We start from the raw sequence: 26,294 nt of genomic DNA on the forward strand, positions 1-26,294 counted from the left end.
TAGAGGTTACTTAGATATTAGGGAGCCCGTGATAATTAGGACAAGCTCAAATAAATAATTTAGCTAATTACTTTAGCAGAAATACTCTGTTTTTGGACAATTTAAATAGGGGAAATTAGCAAATAGATTCAAATTGGATTGAGCTATTTATCAAAGGTTACTTAGATGTTACGAAGACTGTGATCATTAGGACAAACTCAAATAAATAATTTAGCTAATTACATTAGCAAAACTAATCTGCTTTTTGGACAATTTAAATCGGGAAAATTAGCAAATAGGTATAAATTGAATTGAGCTATTTATTAGAGGTTACTTAGATGCTAGGGAACCTGTGATAATTAGGACAAGATCAAATAATTAATTAGCTAATTACCTTAGCAGAAATACTCTATTTTTTGGACAATTTAAATAGAAGAAATTAGAAAATAGATTCAAATTGAATTGAGTTATTTATCAAAAGTTAGTTAAATGTTAAGAAACCCGTGAAAATTAGGAAAAGCCCAAGTAATTAATTTAGTTAATTACTTTAACAGAAATACTCTATTTTTTAGACAATTTAAATAGGAAAAATTAGCAAATAAACTCAAATTGAATTGAGTTATCTATCAGAGGTGAATTGGACCTTGGAAAACCCGTGATAATTATATTACCATCAGAAAATTATTTTAACTAAATATCCGAGTAAAATTACATTATTTTTTGGGAAAAATAAAAGGGGAAATATAGTAAATTAACAAAAACCTTTGATATCAATATCAGAGGAAGACCACACCTTGAGGAATACATTATAAATATCCTAACCTTAGATAAATAGTTTAGGTATGTATCTTCAATAAGATTGACCAATTCTTGTATAAAATGGACAAGGGAAATTAGGAAGTGAATTTATCTAATTTCCAAATAAATAACCGAGGTCCAAAATCCTTATTGAAGAGTGGGAAAAATTACTTATAGCATAAATAAGTTATAGAAGGAATATCTCATCAAATTGACTATTAAAGATACCTATTTATTCCAAAAATCCTATTTTTGGGTAAACAAGGAAAAAGAAGACTATTCAATTGAGCTTCTAATGGATTAAGTCTTTTTATAAGGCTGTATGACATGGCTCCCAAGAGAACTAGGGGAAATCCTCTGACTGAAGAAGAGAATGTTAGTAACAAGTGAAACAAAGCAACTAATGACCATGAAGCAAGGCCTAGCCATAGGCCAACAGAGGAGAGTCTACGGGCACCTGCCCCACAGCACATGGACGAGCAGTCCCAGGTGGATTTCTATAATGTTCACTAATAGCTTTTAAAGTTCATTCTAAGTTAAGCATTGCATACGTAAGGTTAGGAAGGATAAAGTGGTTGTAAATGGAAGGTAACTTCCACGAAACCCACGAGCAATGATTGTAACTAGGAAAGAAATGACTGGGTTATGACTGATTGACCTAGGAAAGAAATGTTTGACCATCCTTAAGACAGCTTGTCTCAAGACACCTCTGATTCCTTGGAAATATTTTACTCCAGGTAATGAGTAATGATGGAGATACCATCATGGAAGAGTCGGTTATCTCGGCACGTGTGGAGTCTTTACCCCGTGCTTGTTTATGTTTATGGATAGTACTTTCAAGTTTATTCTAGAGGAACCGCTCGGTTGTAACTGGTTTTGGCGTATGGGCGCCCGGACTTTGGGTGAAGGCTTTTTCCACCCCGGTTTTTATAAATAAAGAATGGGTGTCATTTTTCACCCCTGTATAGGTGGTCTTAAGAAAACTTAGTACTGGCCAGAGATACTTCAGAATGACGGTACCTTGTCTTAAGTCTAAAGATGTTTGTTTTCTGAAAGAATCTCTTCAATACTGTTTTCAAAGGTTGTCTTAATGAAATGCAGTTATGAAAGTTAAAAGGAATCATTGTTTTAAATTGTGAAAAGAATGTGGTAGTAATTAAACAACACAGAAATCATGTGTGAGTGCGGGGTGGTAAGTGGGGATTGACTAAGGTTTTCAATCATGGACGGGTGGACCTGATGAGTCAGGTAACTATCCATTCCCCCGCACTAAAACGTTTAGAAACTTCTTCACTTGGAAGAGGAATCCACCAACGGCTGTGCCCTCACATATGTTAAGGGGAAAAAAGCGTTGGCTAAGGAAACCTTAATCTGAAAGATGAAGATATAGGGCCGGAAATATATTTTTTTATGGTCCCGTTTCCACTGTGAGACAGGACTAGGTCTCTTCCAGGGTTATAAACCTAAACCATTGTCAATGGTAAGGGTGAATTCCCTGGAATTTTTCTTGTTTAAGGACTTTGACTTTAGTAGGCCTAGAGACCTGTCAATGGTAGCATCCCGTTTTTGGTTTCGGCGGGATTGGGACCTTACACAACCGTAGAGTGGAGTTTGATCCAATGTTGAACAATCGTGAGCTCTTTAATCTTCGTTGTCTATGAATCTGGAATTTTTCAATGAGCGTCCTTGTTGTTAACGTGTACTAAAGCACATCAACGTCCCTAATTGAGCATTTTTCTAAAAAGTTTCCTTTATGATCATTTTGTAGCAACACAAACAAGCGATTAATAGAGGACTTTCCAGGAAACATGTCATGTGCTAATAGCATCTAATAATGTCGAGGATGGTCTAGCAATGAGATGGACATATGCATGCACATCAAGGCTTCAATACCTTGGCAATGTTGGGAAGCATGTGCTTAACCATAAACACCCATGATGTGAGTTAGGCTATGGAGGATGGAGCCTTAGCTTAACCATGGTGTTAGGGTTAGGGTTAAAGAAATGGAGATAAGGGTTAGGTTGTGCCAAGTGCAAGAGCATTAGGGTAGAGTATAGATACAAATGATAGAACTCAAAATTTCAATTGATTCATTAGAGAATAGCCTATTAACTAGATTTAGTGCTTTACAATCATTGGCTAAAGAGGTTGCATCCTCTTGCTATTAGACCATCTTCATCCATCCTTTCCTACGCACGCTCCGGATGCAATGATGATGTCCATTTGAACCGATTTTGACCTCTAAAATTTTTACAATAACAGTTGTTTATTGTGTGTCGAGGATTCCTCACATGGTTTGCTCTTGGATGTGAGAGTGGTATTGGCTGCAAGTTTTCTCACAGGTGGGAGAATACGATGTATGATCTGTGTGGTCTAATGCTTAGGGAGACTCATGTGATTGCAGTTTGAGCTCGACAATGTACGCCTCGAGCATGTTTTTTGGCAGTCACAGGTACAGCAGGTATTTTGTGTACTAGATTTGCAGGTGTTTGCAATGATGTATGCAAAGTGTGGAGATTGGTGCATGCATTTGGAGTGCGGTTTGATGCGCTTTGGTTGCTCATGGTTTTGAGCATGCAGTCACTTTGGTTACTAATTTTGTAGTTGTTTTGCTCACAAAACTCTGAAAAAAAAAATCCAACAGTTTTATGTGCATCGTTGGTGTGATCGAGATTGCGATTGCTTGTAGCACTCATGATTTGCATGCAGTGTTTTTCCTTTTGGGTGGTGAATCGCGAGCGTGTTTCACTCTGCATTTTTGGTCTGGAGCTGTGAGTGCTCGACCATTTGGAGCTTCCAGTTTTGACTCCCAGCTACAAGTTGTCTAGTACTCCCACAGGTGTTGCCATTTGCAGTTGAGGACATCTTCTGCAGTGTTTTGGCTTGCATACCAGTTTCGACACAGCAGATGTCTTGAGCTTTTGCTTTGTGTATGCTTTTTGTGGAATAGTGGTGGGAGTTTACTCGCCATAGTTTGTGGTCAAGCTTAGCTCTCACTTTTGACAAGTTTTGTCAGTTTGGACACAGTTTGGTGTTCTTGTACCCACTCTAGTAGGAGTGAGGAGTTGTGTATGCTACGGTTTTCTGGCACATTGGTCATTCATTGACACATTTTGCAATAGTTTTTCACTCACATATGTATGTCATTTGTGGCACCGTTGAGTGATACTCCGACTAAAGCTGTTTGGCTCTGTGTATGACTTTGTGAGGTGATTCCGGACGAGTACATTCCCAGATTGGCCATTTGGGCATTTATTGTTGTCTCCATTGCGATTCACTGTTGAATTTTTGCTCCAGTTACAGAGGAGACTCTGCTAAAATTTTGCTAGATATGTATGCCTATTGTAGAGGCTAGATATGTATGCCTATTGTAGAGGCTAGGGAGCTTGATCGTTGGCTCACCTTCTTTGCTTGAGACAGTGTTTTGCTCTCAGGTGGGAGAGTCTTGTGATCTCAAGCATTGTTTGCCATAGTTTTGGCAGATGGAGACGCTTCAAGTTAGAGGTGGTTCTCGCTCACGATCACGATTGACATGTTGGCACTGCGGCCACGATAGGCATATTAGGCGTCGTTGCTTCAGGAAGAGGTAGATGCATGGTGCTTCTATGAGGACAGATGCTAGAGAGTATGCATGTGACGGCCATGTCACTTTTGAGTCTTGCTTGCCTTCAGACTAATGTGTGTCTTGGGATAGCACATTGTCTACGCGTTTTCTACTAGACGAGCATGCAGTTTTTCACGTGACTCCACGTCGTGATTTGTTTTGCTCTTTCTCTAGTGGGAGACTTGGTTGTGTGCAGTTTGCTGCTTGGAGCCAGAAGCCATTTCCAACGCCTAGAAATGTTGAAGTATCTTCAGATGAAGAGTCTCCAGAAAACCAGTTAGTTATCACTGGACAAAAGAGAAAGGCCACACAAGAGGAGGTTGGCAGTTCTAAAAGACCAAGGATGACATTGACTAAAAGCACTGCTCTTCTTAAGCAGTTAGAAAGCCATATCCAAACAATGTCCACTGAAAAGACTCCGGCCAGTCAGACTGAACAACCTCTTAATCATAGGGCCAGTGCTGAGCAGCCAGCAGATCAGACTGATAAGGAAAAAGGGACTTCACCTTCAAGTCCACTTGGAAAGGTTTCCATTTCTTATAGCAAAGCAGCCCTACGATTAACAAAGAAAGACACGTTACAACATCTGCAGACTCATCCTCTCACACGACGTCTAATTCTAGAAAAATCTGATTATTCTACACTACCATATATGGCTCCTGTACGGTTTATGAGCCAACTGCCTGTGACCCAGCCACAGTGCAAGATGGCTGTTCTATACTAATTCATTCATCTTGGAACACTATTGTGAATGCCATAGGACAAATGCTGGATACTTCAGTGTCAGATGATGAATTAACCAAGGCAAAAACTGAACTGAAGGAAGCTGAGCAGCAGATTGAAACGATGGAGTAGGAGAGGGCCGCCCAAATCCTGTGCCACAGTATCATTGAAGCTTAGTCGGCTAGGACCATTCAACAATTATAAAATAGGTTATCCAAGGTGGAGTCTGAGGTATGGACTTTGAGGGAAGAAAAGGTAGAAGCTAAAAGGGTTGCGGACATATTTGAAACTCTACTGAGAATGAAGCGAGTTGATTTCCACTCCTTGCTGAATACCCACACTGCTCTGAAAGCCACCTTAACAAAAAGATACATCTATAATAATCTGGCTGAGATATTAAATCCAGAAGGGAATGCTGTTTTCAATATAGACAATTTGAGGACTCTCATGGAAACAATGCAGAGTGACTTGCAAGACAAACTCTCTGAATATAACAGTGCTCTGGCAAACCAAGCTATCCTTGATTATATTGAGCAGCAGAATAACCTTGAGGAAGATGATGATAAGGAAGAAGCTGATGAAGAAGAGAAGGGAGAGGAATTAGAACAGGGGCATGGTGATGATGGGCATGGTAATGATGACTCTCCTCCATCTCCACCTTCAGGGCCTGGTAATGGTGGAGCGGGGGCTACAGGAGGGAATCAGTCCAAGGCATACCAATCAGACCAGCATGAAGGACAGCAGTCGGGTGACCAGCAAGGGGGAGATCAACAAACCAACAATGTTGGAAATTCATCTGCACACCAATCACAGCACGGTACATATGATAAAGGGAAAGGCAAAGCTGTGACTGAGATTCCAACAAGTGATGAGCAACATTCATTACAGCTCATCATGCTGAACAAGAGATTACGACATCAGCAGGCTCCTATAATCAGGATGTATCTGGAGGATGATGATCTTATCACTGATCTGGAGCGATTTCAGTGACTATATGTCGGCGCTAGGGAAATGGTTCAACATTGGAAATCAGTTGCTTTCCATGATCAGGAGGTGTGCCAATTGCCTGAGCATCCTAGTACAATACAACTGCTAGAGAGAGTGCCTGAATGGATATTAACTGTTGATGATAAAGTAGTTAATCCACATTGGCAGAGGCATTCTACTGCAGATTGCCATTCCCTTTATATGGAATTAGAACTCTTGCTGGGGAATAAGCCGACATATAGATGTATGAAAGATGTCAGAAGTCAGTTAAAAGGGGTCTTAGTGCAAATGCAGATTGCTAGGGGAGTTTTGGAGCAGAGGGTGAGAGCTATTCTTGAAGACCAGAATACCACAAGCAAAGGACCTCAAGCTCAAATGACAGTAGGAGAACAGGCAGCTTCTCTCTGGAGATTATTTTAGCTGGTTAAAGTTACCAGGAAGATGATGCAGCAGGAGAACCAGGCTGTCCTTAATTTTCTAGAGTTTTTCCGTGATTTCCCAGTTCTCCTATATGCTTTACTAGCAAGAGAAGCGGAGCTGCCGAGGTTTTTTCTAGCACTATACCCTCAACATACTAAACCAGTAGATCGGCTTACATACTTTAAGATTACTGAGATCTTCAAGATTGGTATGAGCGATCAACTGTGGAGTAGAAAACCTAGAAAACGCTATTCAATAATGCTCTTCAGCTAAATGATTTCCAGGAATTAAAAGATGAGGTACACAGGATCAAGCTCTGTATGGGACAATGGAAAATTTAGATTAGAGGCCTCACTAAGATCACAAACCAGCTGATGCAACTCATTGATGAGTCCTCTAAAGTTCTTGAAAAAGACATTACGGCTAAACCAGGCCTAGGACCCCAGTGTAGAGAGATGGCTGAGATTCTCTTTGAAAATCAAAACAAATCAGCCTCTTCCAGAAGGATGGCTCCATACAGCTTCGCATTGTCACAAATTGGCCAGGACTCGTCTAACAAAAGGCAAGCGCACGCTCTATGATCCTGAAACCAAAACTTATCATCCCCTCACGCCTTATGAAGTCGAAATGACCACAGAGAAGCGGGATCAGCTTGAGCAAGAGGCCATTTAGTGACTCATTCATAAGGACAATGTTGGCACTGGGACTTCTGAGACACCATCAATGCCTAAGGGAAAAAGGAAGCGGGTTCAGTGGAAGGATACTAGGTAGTTCCATCTCGGAATTTGATGAAGGCATTTTCCAGCCGTCTCAAAATCAGATGGTGGATTTTTTCAAACATTTTCAGAATCAGACGGTGGATTTTCTCAGCCAGGTATGGGCATCTCTTTGGCTAACACCCTTGGAATTACAACTATAGGGGGTGTCAAGCACTCAACAAAGCATGAAATATGGCATAAAGCTATGTTTCAGAAGGATCAGACGGTGGATTCTTTCAGAAATTTTGGAGTCTTACCTAAATTCAAGAAAGGAGGGAAGGATGTAGATGGCGAAGGCAGTCTCACTGGCGGAGGTAGTTTCACTAGGTGAGAACCAGCTCCTGGAAGCCGAGCAGCGGACCAGTCAGTAATTACCATGACGGTTACCACAATAACTCCAAGAGGCTATAAATAGGACCCATTACATTTGTAATGGGGTTGGCTGTACTTTTGGGCTGTTTTATCTTTTGACTTCCTACTCTTAGTTGTGTGGTTGTAGTCCTGAAGCTGTTCCCAAGCTACATTATTCTCACTTGTACTCTTACTTTGTAATTCCTAATACAATAGTCGAGTATACTTCAGCCAGATATACTTTATATCCATTCCTTCTGAATCTGAATCTGAATCTGAACTGAATCTGAACACTAATTCCAGTCATTCAGTTGTCTCTTTCTCAGCAGATGTATTCTAGTTCATGTAATTGTTCTAGTTCAGTTTCTATTTTTTCCTCCAGTTCTACTGATTGAACTAATGAATTACCAGTAGCTGTAAACTCTAACACTAGAATAAGCTATCTAAAGAGATCAGATCCAATTCCAAGCTCCACCATGCTCAGGAGACAGAGCATTTAGCTATGCAGGACATGCCAATAGACTCTGTAGAGACAGAGGTAGAGTGACAATGCTCTAGTGAGACACAACAAGTGTTGTCAAAGTTTGTGCAGGCAGAGGTAGAGCAGGTCTACTCCTTAGAAACACAAACAGAGATGACAGACATGGAGTTCTTTGATATGCTCATACTAGAGGTTGATGAGTTGATACCACAGCACACGATTCCTCCTATGGGTGAGAGGGGCATAGCCATCCCAGTGTCAGCAGTGACACATCCATATGCGACGAGTAGTCTTGATGATGTAGTGCATACAGATAGCGTACGGGAGGCTAGGAAAGCCATGTTTGCACAGATTTGGTCAGTGTTCGAGCGTCTCATGTACAACCTACTAGTGTGGAGGCCTGACCTTTTAGCTGCAGTGAGAGCATTTGCAACAAGGATTGTTAGTCGTACTGACTAACACTAGCATGACACTTTGTGGAGCTTTGTAGACCATACACAGTTGTCTGCAGGATTTACATGTAGGCTCTAGTGTGGATACACATGCTCGTCTACCACTAGAGCCAATACGACTACGTGTAGATCGACAAAGTGAGCCAGTGGGCATTGGTTGAGAGAGTCTCTCACCTTGTTTCTTATACATACTAGTATTTAGCTAGTAGGTCTCACTTATCGGTGCATCGCCTTTAAGTGGGAGTTTGTTGGGGTAAAGGCGCTGCGCCTTTGCCCGGGGCCGGACGTCCAGTGTCCGCCCGTCCGCCCACCATGTGTACATACTCTTATTCATTATATACATATGAATAAGGAGCTCCTCACTCATACTACTTCTTGAGGTTGCTCCACCCACACTCTCGTGCTTCTCCCCTTCCTTGCACGTACCGCGCACACGTGCACTCACACACTAGTAGTCATAGGTAATAAAAATCATTCATTCATTCATGTGTGAAGAGGTTTTCTTCATGGTTGGTTTTCATCTTGTTATCGTTGTTGTCATCATCATATTCATGTTGTTGGCTTCATGTGTTGTCATCATGCTCATCATTTGTCTTTATCATGTCATTGGCCCAAAATGTTGAGGATACAAGCTTCATGGCTAATGTTGTAAAACACACAAACATTGCACAAGTGACAATTCCTTCTTTTGCCATAGTGCAAGTGCAGGTGAAATATAATTGGAAAGGCCTTACCTTCTCTTCGAGAGATAGACAATTTCTAATTCCTTGTATAAAAAAATTGGGCTTAATTATGAGATTTAGAGGGTGATTATCTAATGGAGAATGAGATAGCATACAAATTAATTAGAGGAATGTGTGCTCCCCCTTGAACAAATCTATACATGAATCTAATAATTTAAAAACGCCCAATTTAAATTTGATCCTCACTTGCAAAAGGCTTGGTCCGTTTAAGCCTTAGGATACAATAATCCTTCTTTGAAAAAGGAAAAATGAATCCAAAAATTAATAAATCAATTAAAGAAAAAGATTTTATTAATCCTCCTTGTATGCAGAGAAGAAAGCCAAATGATGCACACATTATAGCTTCTTGCAGGTGTTCCCATATGATCTAAGGCTCCAAGCTCTAGTCCCTTATGCTTACGCAACCCTTCTCCCCAATTTTATGTGCCAATTGCTTCTGGTGCTATAGAGTGATAGTTGTGAGCAAACCTTGTCATTTCTTGTACTTGTGTCAATTGGCATAAATGGATGGAGGCCAAGCAAATTCAAGCAGATCTAAGCGATGGTGTATGATGGTGCGACATGTTATGCATATGTGCAATAGATTTTTGAGCTCAAAGATGGAAGTGGTGTGCTTGTAGCGGTGATGCCGGCTATCTACTGGCTAATGGTGGAGTTCCCAACTTTGCTATGGCTTTGTGCAAGCAGTATTAGATATGCATGGATGGTATGTGGGCTAGCCTTGAGTTGATGTGATGAGGAGCCGAGGGCAAAAGATAGAAGTCAAGTAGCATGGGGCATCTTGTCAACTCAGCGAATGGGGTAGGCTGAGAGTAGAGTGGGCTTTAGTGAGAGATGGACCAGGGTGCTACGAGCTATTAGCGATGGTGTGTGAGCAAGGCTTGGTAGGCAGGTAGGAGGTTGGAGCTTTGGTGTAGAATCCGGATGAGGTGAGCCAGCTATCAGTAGGCACATGGGCATGCGAGGAATGTAAGTAGCCGAATGTGCTAAAAAAAAGGACAAACCATGTGCAACCAAATAAGAAATCAACCCTTTTCAACCTCTTGTAGGGAGTGGATCCCACCACAAAAGGAGCGCGCACCCCCCCCCCGCCTTAAAAAAAAAAAAAGCAATGATTAGAGATGGCTAATGGGGCTAAACTCGAGAGATTAAGTAGTCTCATGAAAGCTGAATGTAGTCGGAGTTTAGGCATACAATAGACAAGATTTTCCACGCACACAAATTGCACAAGGCAATGATGCCTATGAGAGTTATGCTAATGCAAGATGGGCTAAAAATAAACACTAATTAAAAATTACACACACAATTATTAAGTGACTCTAATCACCAATCAATTGACTAAGAAGGGTAGTGGCTCATTGACATTGCCAAGAGCATACCCAAGCCTAATAATTGATAATATTCTTGATAGGGAAAGAGAAAGAGAGGATCTTGATGGTGATTAGGGGATGCTAATCACCTCCAAAGCTCTGATATCACTTTGTTGGGAAGCGTGTGCTTAATCCTAAACGCCCATGATGTGAGTTAGGCTATGGAGGATAGAGCCTTAGATTTACCATAATGTTAGAGTTAGGGTTTGAGAAAGGGAGATTAGGGTTAGGCTATGCCAAGTGCAAGAGCACTAGGATAGCGTATAAACATAAATGATAACACTCAAAAGTGCAATTGAATCATTAAAGAATAGCCTCTTAATTAGGTTTAGTGCTTTACAATCATTGTCTAGAGAGGTTTCATCCTCTTGCTATTGGAACGTCTCATCATCTATCCTTTCCTAGGTGGCTAGAGGGCTTTCCCATATGAGCCACAAGTTGGGCTTACCCCAGTTGGCAAAGGCAACGTATGATGATCCAGGGCAACAAACGTGAAACACTTGATACTTGACTTGGTCTAGGTTTGCGACAATGGCTTCATGGACTTGGCCCCATGAAGTCTGTAGGTTGGACTCACCTTCAGTACATCCATGACTAGTGACATATACTTGATCTTCGTCTATCAACTTTTCTTTGCACACTAGCTCCTTGATTGTCCTCGAAAAAAAATCCCACGTCTTGTAGTTAACCTAGTAAAATCCACAGAAGACCAGTATTGATCACAAGAATATGAGGTGTGCACAAATTGGGCCATGTTGGACAAGGCCCACTTTCTCATATCAGTTCTCTATTCTAGCGTGTCAACCACCATCCATCCGGGGTTTTCTTGAAAACTGGGTAGTAGATGTGGGTGCATAGCAGCTCCATCTCTAGCATGCGCCTGGCACATCATCTTTTGCATGATGAAGGCCTACGTGCTTGTTTTTTCTAGCGTGTCTACCACCATCCATATGAGAATTGTCTTGAAAACCAGGCATAGGTGTGGGCGCATAGCAGATCCGTCTCTAGCATGTGCTTGGCACATCATCTCTTGCATGGCGAAGGCCTATGTGCTCATTACAAAGGCCTTGGCACACAGACTGCATCAGGCATGATCGGCATGATGATAGAGAGGATGAATATAGGAAGGAATTGTAGCCATAGAGATGGTGATCGAAGGCCTCACACATAGCATGATGATTACAAGGATATATACAATATAAGATATGCTTGCAGTGATGATGAAGATGATGAACGCAGAGATCGAAGCAAAAGGGATCGAGATGATAGAACCCTAGCTCTTCAAAAGGGCATCAACCATATGAACTTGACCTATTAATTCATTATTTACCAAGGTAGGGTTTAATGTGTTGGATTATGGATGCTTTGTGTAACTTGTGGGATTTTATGACTGAAAGAAAGAGACTAATCATGTGTCACATATTTCTAATGCAAAAGATGTTGTGAGAGAGTGAAAAGTAGCCCTTTGGATGAGGAATCTAATCTCTAGTATGAATCAGTCTTCAACTAGATGCAAAGGCTTCCTAGAATTGTCATCATGGAGGAGGATGAAATTGGCTTATGCATGCTTTTCAACACATAGAAGGGTGAATGTCGATGATGGATTGAAGCATTAGAGTCCTTGTCCCTCATTTTGGAGGTTTACACAGAGTTGGAAGCCAACATTAGATGTTTTCACAAAGCGCTGGTAGAGCACATCATCAACCTCCCCCAAAAGAGTGAGAACTAGGAACATCGATCGAAAGCCTCAATGCACAGTGCGCTTCCTAAGTACTTCGTCTAAAGTTTGCACACTAGTTCTCATGCTATTCTTCCCCCTAAAAGAAAGACTGCAGACAAGGAGAAACGCAAAAGTAAGCATTGATTCAGCCTTCCCTTTGCTTTATGTCCTTGATGACAGAGGGATAATCAAAGATCTACACTAGGGGCTTGAGCATGAGGCTAAGATGAAAGAAGAGGGCACGCAAGGTACTCCATTGATGTGTCACCTATAAAAATATTTAAAAATCTAGATGATTCATTTCAGATAGCTACAATGACACAATTTGATTCATCCAAAGAGAGGAGAAAGTTACGAGTGTAGCATCAAAGAACCATGTTGAATTCCATCCAAAAAGAAGCTTTGTTTGATATGTATGCCAGCTTTGGTGCCCTTAGAAAAGCACATAAAGTTCTTAACAAGATTTTTATTGGAAATGTAGTCTCTTGAAACATGCTAATTGTAGGATATGCCAAACATGGCTCTAGCAAGGACTTGAATACGAAATTACAAGAGAGAAATTGACATGGCCGTGGCAAGGACTTGAATACCCAAGTATAAGAGAGGAATACACGTTCATTATTTTGTTCTTGAATACCATGGCTATGTAGTAGGAAATGAACTACAAAGCATGGAACGACTTTCGTTTCTAATAGATGATGTATCGAGTCCATATGTTGATCTCTTAAACATTCTCTACAATTTCAATTCCAATAAAAGAGAACTTTGTTATTCTAATTTATTTTGATTCATATACTCATATAAAAGATACTTTCCTCCTCTATAAGTTAAGTTTATACCCTACGTCTTTTGTATGAGTTTTAGTTCTTGTGCCATGTGCCATAGGAACCATATAATATCACACTAGTGGACGTTTCAAATGGAAAATCACACCTCCACCTCGACAAAACTGCAAGGTATGTAATATGTATCCAAACCTCCATGCCTATGCATTTGTTTGGACAACAAACAAACACATAAAGACTACAAGGCACGACATGGCTTCCGTTCTTTATAATTTCTGGAGAGACCACAATGCAGACTCTCCACCATACTTTCGTGTGGAACTTTTGCATGACGTTCACTATATGTTTATCATTTTCACTCTGTATCTCATTGGGTAAAAATGTATAACGATTCATATTATTTCCATGTAGCTTAACACAAACAACGTCCTTTATCTTGCACAGTTGGACGCTATCAACACACGATTACTAGGTCGGTACTGCACTTCAATTTTTAAAGTTCGTCGATGCTTTATGTATTTTTAGATGGAGAACGAGAACAATTTCTCAATTTTGTAGCCATCAAAGGCATCATACATATGGTACGTTTTGCACAAGGGTTGTGGCAGCGTGTTGCTTTCTTCAAAACTCCTTTGTCTTGCAATTGCAAACGAAGCTTTTCAACTCTACCAAAATTGGCTGAGTTGCGCTAACTACACCTCTCTCTCTTCTCTCTCTCATCTGTTCCGCCTTATCTCTCTTCTCTTACTCCATGTTCTAAGTGCACTCAAGAACACCAAATAAGCCGATCATTGTCACCCAAAATGCTGATGCCGTAGTGTATGAACGCGCCCTATATCACTCTAGTTATAATGCTACTCAATTTTATGTCTATTAAATTTTTCATGGTTATAATGTCTTCTAATTCATGTCTACTAAATATCGGCCTATATAAGTCGGTCACTAAAAGTGAATGAGCCACGATGGTAATAATGTGTTTGGGTACTTCGAGAGTTAGCACTGCATTCTTTCTCAAAAGCGAGGCTGTTGTACAATGTACAGTAGCGCAGCAGATGGAGCCACAGAGGAAGTGGATGATGTGAGCTGCTCTGTGAAAGAGGATTTATTGCTCTGCTTCCGTTCATGCCCTTCCCTACAAGTAATTTCTTGCTCCTTTTCCATTTAAGGCTTGTTTGACATCTTTAGCAAGCCAATGTTATTGTGGCAAGTCGCATAGCTCTTGTTGCTTTTTTGGTAGCACTGGTTGTGGTTGTTCATTGTGAGAGCTTCCCGTTGCATGATATATAAGTTTTAATTTCTGAAAAGTTTGTGGATTTGTTGGTCACAGTTCAAGAGTGATTTTGCCATATTCTCCCGGCCTCAAATCGATTACCCATGGAAATGCTTACCTTCTTGGTTCTATCTGTAAAGACTTTGGTGGATTAGTGTGAGAAGTGCTATTGTGGCTTCTCTTCTCCATTACAGAAGTATCAAAGTTTCAAGGTCTTATGGATGTGTGCCTGTTGGCTACAAGATGATGGTTGGAAAACCTACTCTCCTCTTCTTCCTGCACTACTCCTACATCGTCTGATACATCTAGAGGGTTTGGCTATAAGGTCACATTATTATTGTAGAGCATTTTCAATAAGAAAACCGCGACTCTAGCAAGCTTGGAATCTTTTGTGTAATTCTTGTTATTGAAGAGCTCACGACAAACTATTGGAGGAATTGCAAAGCTTTCAAGCTATCTGAACTCCTCAGAATGGTGTGGGGCCTAGCAACATGGGTGCAGGATAAAGTAACCTGGATACATGGAGAAGGGCTTGGTGCAGGAGGATAAAATGGTCCAAGTCGTGGTGGGGTAGTTGTGGCATAGAAGAAGAAATTGTAGAGGTAAGAGGCATCTGCAAAGTATGATTTTCGTTGGCCATGGTGCGGAAAACACCTCCTGAAAGAAGACTATGGAAGAGCGACAGAAGTAGAAGTTGGAGAAGTTTTTTTTTGCATCTGGAACTATGTAATAGCGCATCTAAGGAGACAAAGGTCCCATGGACATCAGTGCAACCAAGGGAACAGGTGGAAGTGATGCATTGATAGATGATGTAGATTGAGAAGAATTTACCTGCCGAGGTAAAGTACATCCCAAAATCTCCTAAAGATTTTAGAAATCTTCACGTTCCACACAAGGTGCATACTGCTCCAAAGGAATAGTCGTCTCTAATTCTCGAATAAGGTCAACCACATATTCTTAATCAAAGGGAATTGTGAAAGACTAGTACTATCTGAACTAGTATGACCATCTCGGGAAGAAAGACGAGAAGACCAAGGATTTTAAGGAGGGTGAGCAAGCACTCAAATTTGACACGTTTTCAGGCTATAAGGTGTAATAGACTTGGACACCCCAAGCCAAAGATCTAGCGCAACACACGTGAGAGAAACTGATAGAACTGAACAAAACTGAGAGAGAGAAAGATATATTAACTTCTACGAGACGCCAAACTCGGTGTCACCAGCGTGTGACTACTATCTATCCTTTTTGTTGATTTCTTTCTTATTATCTATTTACTTTCACTTTTTGGAAACACCCCTTGGGAAATCTAACTGCCCTGCATTGCATAGCTAGTGTGGAACTGTCCAGAGGGAGTCCAGGCCTGAGGGCAAGAGAGAGCACTAAGGTTGGACAAGGACTATGGTTAGCCAAAGTGGGGTCATTGACTAGCCAAAGTGGAATCCTTTGCTACATAGGCTACATTTTAGTTTTTGATGTGGGTGCAATGTACAAAGAGGGTCAAATGACCTAGAAAGATACAATGGCAGCATCTCCTAAAATTTAGGGAACTTCTATTTTGGGACCTGAAAATGTGTTTGCGTCATTACCTCCGGAATGACAAGGAGAACATTTTCTTACTCTGTCGTGAAGTCAACTGGGCAACCGGTTGGGAGATTTTTAGGCGGCAACCCCGAAACGAGAAAATGCTTGTAAATGTGCCAAGTGGCACCTTCTGGTGTACTTTCCTCATGCAACAAGAAGTGGCGCTGAATTTGAAGCTGGGAGAGGCTCATTTTCAGATTTTGTCACAGGTTAAGAGCTATGGAGTACAGTGCGGTGCCAGGAGTGATGCCCTGTACGCTACGCACTGCCCTCTCTCTCTCCTCTCTGGCAGTATGTTATGCCCCTCTAGTGGGTTTTTCAGTTGACCAATGTACAGTTGTGTGGGTTCATGGGCGATTGCCGAGGCAAGAGCCTCTTACACAGGTACTGGATTAGCTAGCGGCTAATCCCCCGCAGGTACAGGTGAATTCGGAGAGGTTTCACACCAGAAATCTCGTTCGATTCAAAGGGCAAGTAGCCCTACAGGTGCGGGAGCTCGAGGACTTGCTACGGATGCGACCGGCACGCGAAACGGAGCCCAAAACAGTAAATTACAGCCTGCTGTGTATTTTTGCAGGTTTAGGGTTTTGGTCCTAAACGGTCCCTAATACCCCCAAGAGGTTCGGGGACGCGAGGGGACCGCTGTACAGGTGATCTGGCGCATTTTCGGGACTGAAAACAGAGAATTCAGCGTGCTGCAGATTCTTGCCAGGTTTTGCAAAGTGCCCGTATGCGTCGGGAAAGTCATTCAATGCGTGGGAATAATGACTGTGAAGAGTCCTAGTACATTATGCTGCCGAAATCGGTCCGGAACAGTTGAAATTCAGCCAAGCTTGTGCGGGGCAGCTTGTAGGGAACCACAACGTTTATTCTCTCTTTTAAGCAATAAAGAAATACCGAAAGGGGCGCCTAAGTTAGGGGCCAATCTGGTGTCGGTCTACTCATACAAGTGCAGTCTAGGAGCCTGTATCCCCCTCCCCTTTGTTGTGTCTTGAAAGTACAGGCAGAATAGACAACTAATAATGGGTGAAAGCTAAATCAAGGTTTGAAGTAAAATCTACCGCCCTTTTTGGATTGAACAGGCCGGTTTCATGGTTCCATCGACGGGATTAAATCACTTTTTCCCATAGAAGTGAGCCTTGGTCAGTTTGGGCTTGAAGACACAGGGGATTATAGACCAGACACAGGGAATTGCAATTATGGCTGACAGACCAGATGATGTGATTGAAGAGGTTTCCTCTTCGAAGGGTCAACAGACACATGAAGTGGGTGAGTCTTCAAGACCACCACAGACGGATGATGATATATTAAGGACCCAGTTGGCTACTGCTATGGCTATGTTCACACAAGTAATGCAGAACCCGAGGTTTTTAGCCTTTCTGCAACCTCCTGTTCCGCCCCAGCAAGTTGGGTCACTGGATCATATTCAAAAGCCTGTTAAGGCTCAAGCACAAGTGATTCATACTCCACAGTCAATGGAAACACCTGTACACTTGACGGAGAACATGCAGTCTCCACAACCTGTGCCTAAGGTGCAAGAACAGGTGGCTGAAATGCCAGTCTTTCAAGCTGTACCAGTTCAGCCCGCCACCTTTCAGCAGCCTATAGCTGGTTCTAATGGGCAGGGAAGCAACCTACAGGCTATGCAACAAGTCTTTCCACCACCTTCAGTACACCCTGGCTATTTTGGAGGTGGATCGGTATTCCAGAGCATGGCTGGTCATGCTGAAACCGGCCTGTTCAATCCAAAAAGGGCGGTAGACTTTACTTTAAACCTTGATTTAGCTTTCACCCATTATTAGTCGTCTATTTTACCTGTACTTTCAAGACACAACAAAGGGGAGAGGGATACAGGCTGCTAGATTGCACCTGTATGAGTGGACAGACACCAGATTGGCCCCTAACTTAGGCGCCCCTTTCGGTATTTCTTTATTGTTCAAAAGAGGGAATAAACGCTGTGGTTCCTACAAGCTGCCCCGCACAAACTCGGCTGAATTTCCACTGTTCCAGCCCGATTTCGGCAGCATAACTGTACTAGAACCCTTCACGGTCAGTATTCCCACGCATTGACTGACTTTCCCGACGCATACGGGCACTTTGCAAAACCTGGCGAGAATCTGCAGCACGCTGGATTCTCTGTTTTCAGCCCTGAAAATGCGCCAGATCGCCTGTACAGCGGTCCCCTTGCATCCCCGAACCTCCTGGGGGTATTAGGGTCCGTTTAGGGCCAAAACCCTAAACCTGCAAAAATACACAGCAGGCTGTAATTCACTGTTTCGGGCTCCGTTTCGCGTGCCGGTCGCATCCCTAGCAAGTCCTCGAGCTCCCGCACCTGTAGGGCTACTTGCCCTTTGAATCGGACGAGATTTCTGGCGTGAAACCTCTCCGAATTCACCTGTACCTGCGGGGGGATTAGCCGCTAGCTAATCCAGTACCTGTGCAAGAGGCTCTTGCCTCGGCAATCGCGCATGAACCCACACAACTATACATTGGTCAAATGAAGAGCCCACTAGAGGGGCATAACATACTGCCAAAGGGGAGAGAGAGGGCAGTGCGTAGCGTGCAGGGCATCACTCCTGGCACCGCACTGTGCATAAGAGGGAAAGCAAGCACTCCATAGCTCTTAACCTGTGACAGAGACTTGCAAAATGAGCCTCCCAGCTATAAATCACGTTTTTGCCTTCTCTATAAGTAGTAAACTGGCCTCAGAGTGCCAAGTGTCACTCATTTGTGCATTTTCCCGCTTTAGACCCTCGGGTCTAAAAATATCTCACCTGCAGCCTCTGTTGACTTGGCCACAGAGTAACAAAATGATCCCCATGTCAAACTGCACGTAATGACGCGAAGACATTTTCAGGTCCCAAAATAGCAGTTCCCTAAATTTTAGGAGATGCTGCCATTGTATCTTTCTAGGTCATCCGACCCTCTTTGTACACTGCGGCCACATCCAAAACTGAAATGTAGCCTCTGTAGCAAAGGATTCCACTTTGGCTAGTCAATGACCCCACTTGGCTAACCATAGTCCTTGTCCAACCTTAGTGCTCTCTTGCCCTCAGGCCTGGACTCCCTCTGGACAGTTCCACACTAGCTATGCAATGCAGGGCAGTTAGATTTCCCGAGGGGTGTTTCCAAAAAGTGAAAGTAAATAGATAATAAGAAAGAAATCAACAAAAAGGATAGATAGTAGTCACACACTGGTGACATACCCCCCTCCTGAAATCTCAAACGTCCTCGTTTGCATCTATGTCGTACATGCTTACTGTCAACACTGATGTATTCAACACCTGTCGACACATATACGAAACATACATGCTCATTGTCAACCCTGGTGTATTCAACACCTCGTCGACTCATGTATTGCCTGCGTGTGAACCCTGTCCCAATGACATAGTGGTAGCTTCGCACTCTGCCATTGCTTTGAGTCACTAACTTTCCAATGACAAAATGGTAGCTGCACATTTTGCCACTGTCTTATAGTACACGTTGGATCCCGTAACACTTTCGAGCATACCCAAACCGACAGTTTAAGAATGCAGTTACACATGTACTCCTGAATAGAAGCAATCATTGTATCCTTGACAAACTGACAAGAAATACTCACTTCTATAGCACTAACCAAACTTTTGGACATTCCATAAGAGCAATTGCCAAACTGACAATCTGTACAGCTCTAACATTCATGTAACAGGTATTTCATTTGAGCTCACTTTAAATACCATGTACATCATTTGTTTCAGAAGCCATTGTCACACTGACAATCCATGTAGCTTTGAAACTCAAGGGGTCAAGGTAGGTTGCAAATCGAAGGCTTCCAGGTAGAGTGATAACACAGTTGGTGACTCTGCAAGTTCACCTTCTTCCATCCACTTAGCATCCATTGGTGGATAGTTTCTGAACTTTACCAAGTAACGCCTAGCAACCTTGCCTTTCACTTTCCTTTCTTTGTGTGCCAAAATCTGTTCAGGGACCAAGATCTCGTCAAGTTCCTCGACTTCCGGCTGATCTTCAGCTGGCATATCTTCTGGCACATCACCCACATAGGGTCTGAGAAGACTCACATGAAACGCATTGTGAATCTTCCAACTGTCAGGCAATTTCAGCCTATATGCAACATCACTGATTATGTCGCACACTTGAAAAGGCCCATAGTAACGCATGCTGAGCTTTGGAAACACTCTTTCCTTGCCCTTCATCTTCTTTAACCTTGCCTTTTCAAAGCGTAAAAGCACCCAATCACCAAGTGAATATACCACTTCACGACGGTGACGATCAGCTGCTTTCTTTTGCTTTGCCTGAGTCCTTTCTAAGGCCACTTTGACCTTCTTGTACATTTCATCCATGTCTTGAACATACTTATCTGCTTCAAATATCTTGTCCTTTGTATGCAGTATGGGAGGAACTTTCTTGCCACCTTCAACTATCTCAAAGGGTGCCTTGCCAGTTGATGAATGCACTGTATTATTGTATGCATACTCCACCAATGGCAAATACTGCTCCCACCTTCCTTTATGCTCTGACACATAGCACTTCAGCAGATCTAGGACAGTAGAATTTGCCTCTTCTGACTGCCCATCTGTTTGAGGATGAAATGACGAAGAGAATTTGAGCGTGGTACCCATATTCTCAAACAAGCCTCTCCAGAACAAACTAGTCATGCGTGGATCACGGTCGCTAATAATCGACTGTGGCATGCCATGATACTTGAAAATATTGCTCATAAACAAGCGTGCCATCTGATCTGGCTTTATCTTCTTCCTGACAGGAATAAAATGAGCCTGTTTGCTGAATCTGCAAATAATGGTCCAAATACCATCATTTCCTGTCTGCGTTCTCGGAAGATCAAAGATAAAATCCATAGCAATACTTTCCCATGGTTTATCTGGAATAGGTAGTGGTTGCAATAACCCTGGTGCCTTTTGCCTGTCAAACTTGACCTTTTGGCATATTAGGCATTCTCGCACAAAGGCATCCACATCCCTTCTCAATGTAGGCCAATAGAAGAATGTCTCTACCGCTTTAACTGTAGCATCGATACCACGATGCCCTGCATACGGTGGGACATGACTCTCTTCCATAACTTTGCGTCGCAATGGCTTTGTGACACACAATCTGCCATGCATCATCATGAACCCGTCTTTAAGAAGATAGTGTTCATGACGTTGTCCATCCATTAGTTGCTCGAAGACCCTTGCAAAATCTTCATCATTTGCATACTGTTCTCTCATATCATCAAGTTCATGATGATAAGGAATTGACACAGCTGAAATTTGTGGCTTCCTAGACAAGGCATCAGCCACAACGTTCTTCTTGCCTTCCACATGCACAATCTGAAAATGGAACATGGACAAGATATTTGCCCATCGCATATGCTTCTCAGATAACTTTGTCTGTGTCAAGAAGTATCGCAAGGTCTGATGATCCGTTTGGACAACAAAGTCTGCACCTAGCAGGTAGTGTTTCCAACTTAAGAGCGCATGAATCACAGCCAGTAACTCTTTCTCATAGACCTGCATGGTCATCTCTGGCCCTTGCAAAATTCTGCTCTCATAGGCTACTACCCTGCCATCTTGCATTAGCACTGCACCAATGCTACTACCGCAGGCATCACACTGGACCACAAATGACTTCCTAAGATCCGGCAACACAATGACTGGATCTGAAGTCATCTTTTCCTTTAAGAGATTAAAAGCTGAAATCTCTTTCTGTGTCCATCTGAAGGTGACTGCCTTCTTTTGAAGAGCATGTAAAGGTGAAGCAATCTCAGCGAAATTTCGAATAAACCTTCTGTAATAGGAGCATAGTCCCAAAAAGCTTCGGACATCATGCACCGTCTTCAAATTTGGCCATGACTTGATCGCTTCGACTTTTGCAGGATCCATTCTGACACCGTCCTTTGAGACAATGTGTCCCAGAAAGTGAATCTCTTCCAGAAAAAACTCACTTTTCTTTGCATTGATGAGCAACCTATGACTGCGTAGCTCTTTGAACACAATGGCCAAGTGATGCCTATGCTCCTCTTTATTCTTTGAATAGACTATCATGTCATCAAAGAACGTACCAACAAACTGCTGGTGTGGACGGAAAATTCTGTCCATCATCCTATTAAACGTAGCAGGAGCATTTGTGAGACCAAAGGGCATCACTAAAAATTCGTAAAGGCCAAACGTTGTTCTAAAAGCAGTCTTGTGCACATCCTCTGATCTAATGCGGATCTGATGATACCCACTCTTTAGATCTATCCTGCTAAACATAGCTGCTCCTTCTAATTTGTCCATAATATCATCAATTCTAGGTATAGGGAACCTATTCTTGATGGTATTCTTGTTCAGTGCACGGTAGTCGATGCACATACGCCATGAGCCATCCTTTTTCTGCACCAACAACACTGGAGAACAGAATGGAGATGAACTGGGCTGAATCAGCCCTTTTTCTAACAGCTCCTGTACTTGGCCCATTATCTCTTTCTGCTGAGCCGCACTAACCCTGTACGGAGGCTTATTTGGTGGGCTACAGCCTGGCACCAAATCTATCGCATGGTCCTCGGGTCTCTCTGGCGGTAATTGAGACGGTAATGAATCGGAAAAACAGTCACTATACTGTTGTAAAAACATTGACCTTTCTTTATCTAGCACAGATAAATTTGATTCATCACAATCTGACACTTCACGTGCAAAAACCAAGTACGCAGAAAGATGCTTTTTCATTACAGAAGTAATAGCAGAAGCTGATACAGTAGGAATAGACTCCCCTTTAAGCTTTACATCCAGAATGTGAGTCTTTCCCCTGCTCTGTACAGTGATCTTTTTGTTGTAGGCATCCATGATTCCCTGTACACGAAACAACCAAGGAATACCTAACAACACATCACATCCGTCCAGTGGCATGATGTAAAATTCTTCAGCATCTACATAGGACTGGATATGTAGACGCAACTTTCCAATGATGGGTGTCACAGCCTCTGTAAAGTTTCCCCCTGCATAGGCCTTGTCAAACTGCTGGAGGAATGAAAGAGCCTTCTTCCTGTCATCAAACCCTGTAAAGGTCGTGAATGACACTCCTTTGCCACCTTCTTTGTACGGAGTTGGCCTCTCCAGCGGCGTTAAATTGTCATATGGAAGTGACTGAAACATGGGAACACTAATAGGGTTCATCTGTGTTCCTTGGCCGCTATTAACTTGACCTGGAAATGCCATATTTGGCTGCTGATTTGTAATTCCAGCCATACCAAAATTTGCTTGTGGCATCCCAAATTGTCCCTGAGTGCTTTGAAACCCTGGTTGCATACCCATGACACTGTACATGGGGTTAGGCATCATCGTTTGAGCACCCGCAAACACTGTTCCTGGCGTATAAAACTGATTTCCAGGTGCATGACCAGCCATGCTCTGAAATACCGATCCACCTCCAAAATAGCCAGGGTGTACTGAAGGTGGTGGGAAGACCTGTTGCATAGCCTGTAGGTTGCTTCCCTGCCCATTAGAATCAGCTATAGGCTGCTGAAAGGTGGCGGGCTGAATTGGTACAGCTTGAAAAACTGGCATCTCAGCCACCTGTTCTTGCACCTTAGGCATACGTTGTGGAGACTGCATGTTCTCCGTCAAGTGTACAGGTGTTTCCATTGACTGTGCGGTATGAATCACCTGTGCTCGAGCCTTAACAGGCTTTTGAATATGATCCAGTGACCCAACTTGCTGAGACGGAACAGGAGGTTGCAGAAAGGCTAAAAACCTTGGGTTCTGCATTACTTGTGTGAACATAGCCACAGCAGTAGCCAACTGGGTCCTCAATATATCATCATCAGTCTGTGGTGGTCTTGAGGACTCACCCACTTCATGTGTCTGTTGACCCTGTGAAGAGGAAACCTCTTCAGTCACATCATCTGGTCTGTCAGCCATAATTACAATTCCCTGTGTCTGGTCTATGATCCCCTGTGTCTTCAAGCCCAAAACTGACCAAGGCTCACTTCTATGGAAAAAAGTGATTTAATCCCGTCGATGGAACCATGAAACCGGCCTGTTCAATCCAAAAAGGGCGGTAGACTTTACTTTAAACCTTGATTTAGCTTTCACCCATTATTAGTCGTCTATTTTACCTGTACTTTCAAGACACAACAAAGGGGAGAGGGATACAGGCTGCTAGATTGCACCTGTATGAGTGGACAGACACCAGATTGGCCCCTAACTTAGGCGCCCCTTTCGGTATTTCTTTATTGTTCAAAAGAGGGAATAAACGCTGTGGTTCCTACAAGCTGCCCCGCACAAACTCGGCTGAATTTCCACTGTTCCAGCCCGATTTCGGCAGCATAACTGTACTAGAACCCTTCACGGTCAGTATTCCCACGCATTGACTGACTTTCCCGACGCATACGGGCACTTTGCAAAACCTGGCGAGAATCTGCAGCACGCTGGATTCTCTGTTTTCAGCCCTGAAAATGCGCCAGATCGCCTGTACAGCGGTCCCCTTGCATCCCCGAACCTCCTGGGGGTATTAGGGTCCGTTTAGGGCCAAAACCCTAAACCTGCAAAAATACACAGCAGGCTGTAATTCACTGTTTCGGGCTCCGTTTCGCGTGCCGGTCGCATCCCTAGCAAGTCCTCGAGCTCCCGCACCTGTAGGGCTACTTGCCCTTTGAATCGGACGAGATTTCTGGCGTGAAACCTCTCCGAATTCACCTGTACCTGCGGGGGGATTAGCCGCTAGCTAATCCAGTACCTGTGCAAGAGGCTCTTGCCTCGGCAATCGCGCATGAACCCACACAACTATACATTGGTCAAATGAAGAGCCCACTAGAGGGGCATAACATACTGCCAAAGGGGAGAGAGAGGGCAGTGCGTAGCGTGCAGGGCATCACTCCTGGCACCGCACTGTGCATAAGAGGGAAAGCAAGCACTCCATAGCTCTTAACCTGTGACAGAGACTTGCAAAATGAGCCTCCCAGCTATAAATCACGTTTTTGCCTTCTCTATAAGTAGTAAACTGGCCTCAGAGTGCCAAGTGTCACTCATTTGTGCATTTTCCCGCTTTAGACCCTCGGGTCTAAAAATATCTCACCTGCAGCCTCTGTTGACTTGGCCACAGAGTAACAAAATGATCCCCATGTCAAACTGCACGTAATGACGCGAAGACATTTTCAGGTCCCAAAATAGCAGTTCCCTAAATTTTAGGAGATGCTGCCATTGTATCTTTCTAGGTCATCCGACCCTCTTTGTACACTGCGGCCACATCCAAAACTGAAATGTAGCCTCTGTAGCAAAGGATTCCACTTTGGCTAGTCAATGACCCCACTTGGCTAACCATAGTCCTTGTCCAACCTTAGTGCTCTCTTGCCCTCAGGCCTGGACTCCCTCTGGACAGTTCCACACTAGCTATGCAATGCAGGGCAGTTAGATTTCCCGAGGGGTGTTTCCAAAAAGTGAAAGTAAATAGATAATAAGAAAGAAATCAACAAAAAGGATAGATAGTAGTCACACACTGGTGACACATGCACCTGGAAATCAGTTTTACACGCCGGGAACAGTGTTCGGAGGTGCTCAAACGATGATGCCTAACCCCATGTATGGTGTCACGGGCATGCTACCAGGGTTTCAAAGCACTCAGGGCCAATTTGGGATGCCACAGGCAAATTTTGGTATGGCTGGAATTACAAATCAGTAGCTAAATATGGCATTTCTAGGTCAACTTAATTGCGGTCAGGGAACACAAATGAACCCTAACAGTGTTCCCATGTTTCAGTCACTTCCATATGACAATTTGACGTTGCTGGAGAGGCCAACTCCGTACAAAGAAGGTGGCAAAGGTGTGACTTTCACGACCTTTACAGGGTTTGATGACAGGAAGAAGGCTCTCTCATTCCTCCAGCAGTTTGACAAGGCCTATGCAGGGGGAAACTTTACAGAGGCTTCAAAGGTCCGCAAGGCAGCCACTTTCTTGACAGGGAATGCGGGACAATGGTGGACAACTTTATTGCTTCAAGGGCAAGCTCTGTCCACATGGATTTACTTTAAGCAGATTTTTGCAGCAGCATGGTTATCTGATGACTTTGAAGCAGATGTCATGACAGAATGGCACCAGCTTAATGCTGCTACTTGCAAGAATCTGGATGACTACAATCGGAAGTTTTGGAAAGCTCTACTTCCAGTAACTTCCTATAGGTTTGTGTCATTGACAGAACAGATCGAAAAATACTGTTGTGGCCTACCCAAAGGATTGAGAAAGTACTGCACGAAGACCAAAGTCACTACTTTGATGCAGCTCATCGAGGTAGCAAACACT

At 43.0% G+C, this 26,294-nt stretch overlaps 1 protein-coding gene across 2 annotated transcripts in view; it reads left to right on the forward strand.

Moving 5' to 3' along the window:
• The first annotated feature begins 14,127 nt into the window (after window positions 1-14,127).
• Window positions 14,128-26,294, forward strand: part of LOC147423907 (uncharacterized) — a 106,551-nt gene continuing 94,384 nt past the window's right edge. Inside the window, exon 1 of one of the 2 annotated variants that reach the window (XM_086501017.1) lies at window positions 14,128-14,309. In XM_086501017.1, the coding sequence (XP_086357143.1) occupies window positions 14,294-14,309 (16 nt within the window). In that variant the 5' untranslated portion in view covers window positions 14,128-14,293. The remainder of the gene's footprint in view (window positions 14,310-26,294) is intronic. The other variant, XM_086501018.1, reaches the window with a different exon arrangement.

This window comes from Adiantum capillus-veneris, chromosome 26, assembly GCF_014529385.1.
Source record: "Adiantum capillus-veneris isolate H3 chromosome 26, ASM1452938v2, whole genome shotgun sequence".
NCBI lineage: Eukaryota > Viridiplantae > Streptophyta > Polypodiopsida > Polypodiales > Pteridaceae > Adiantum > Adiantum capillus-veneris.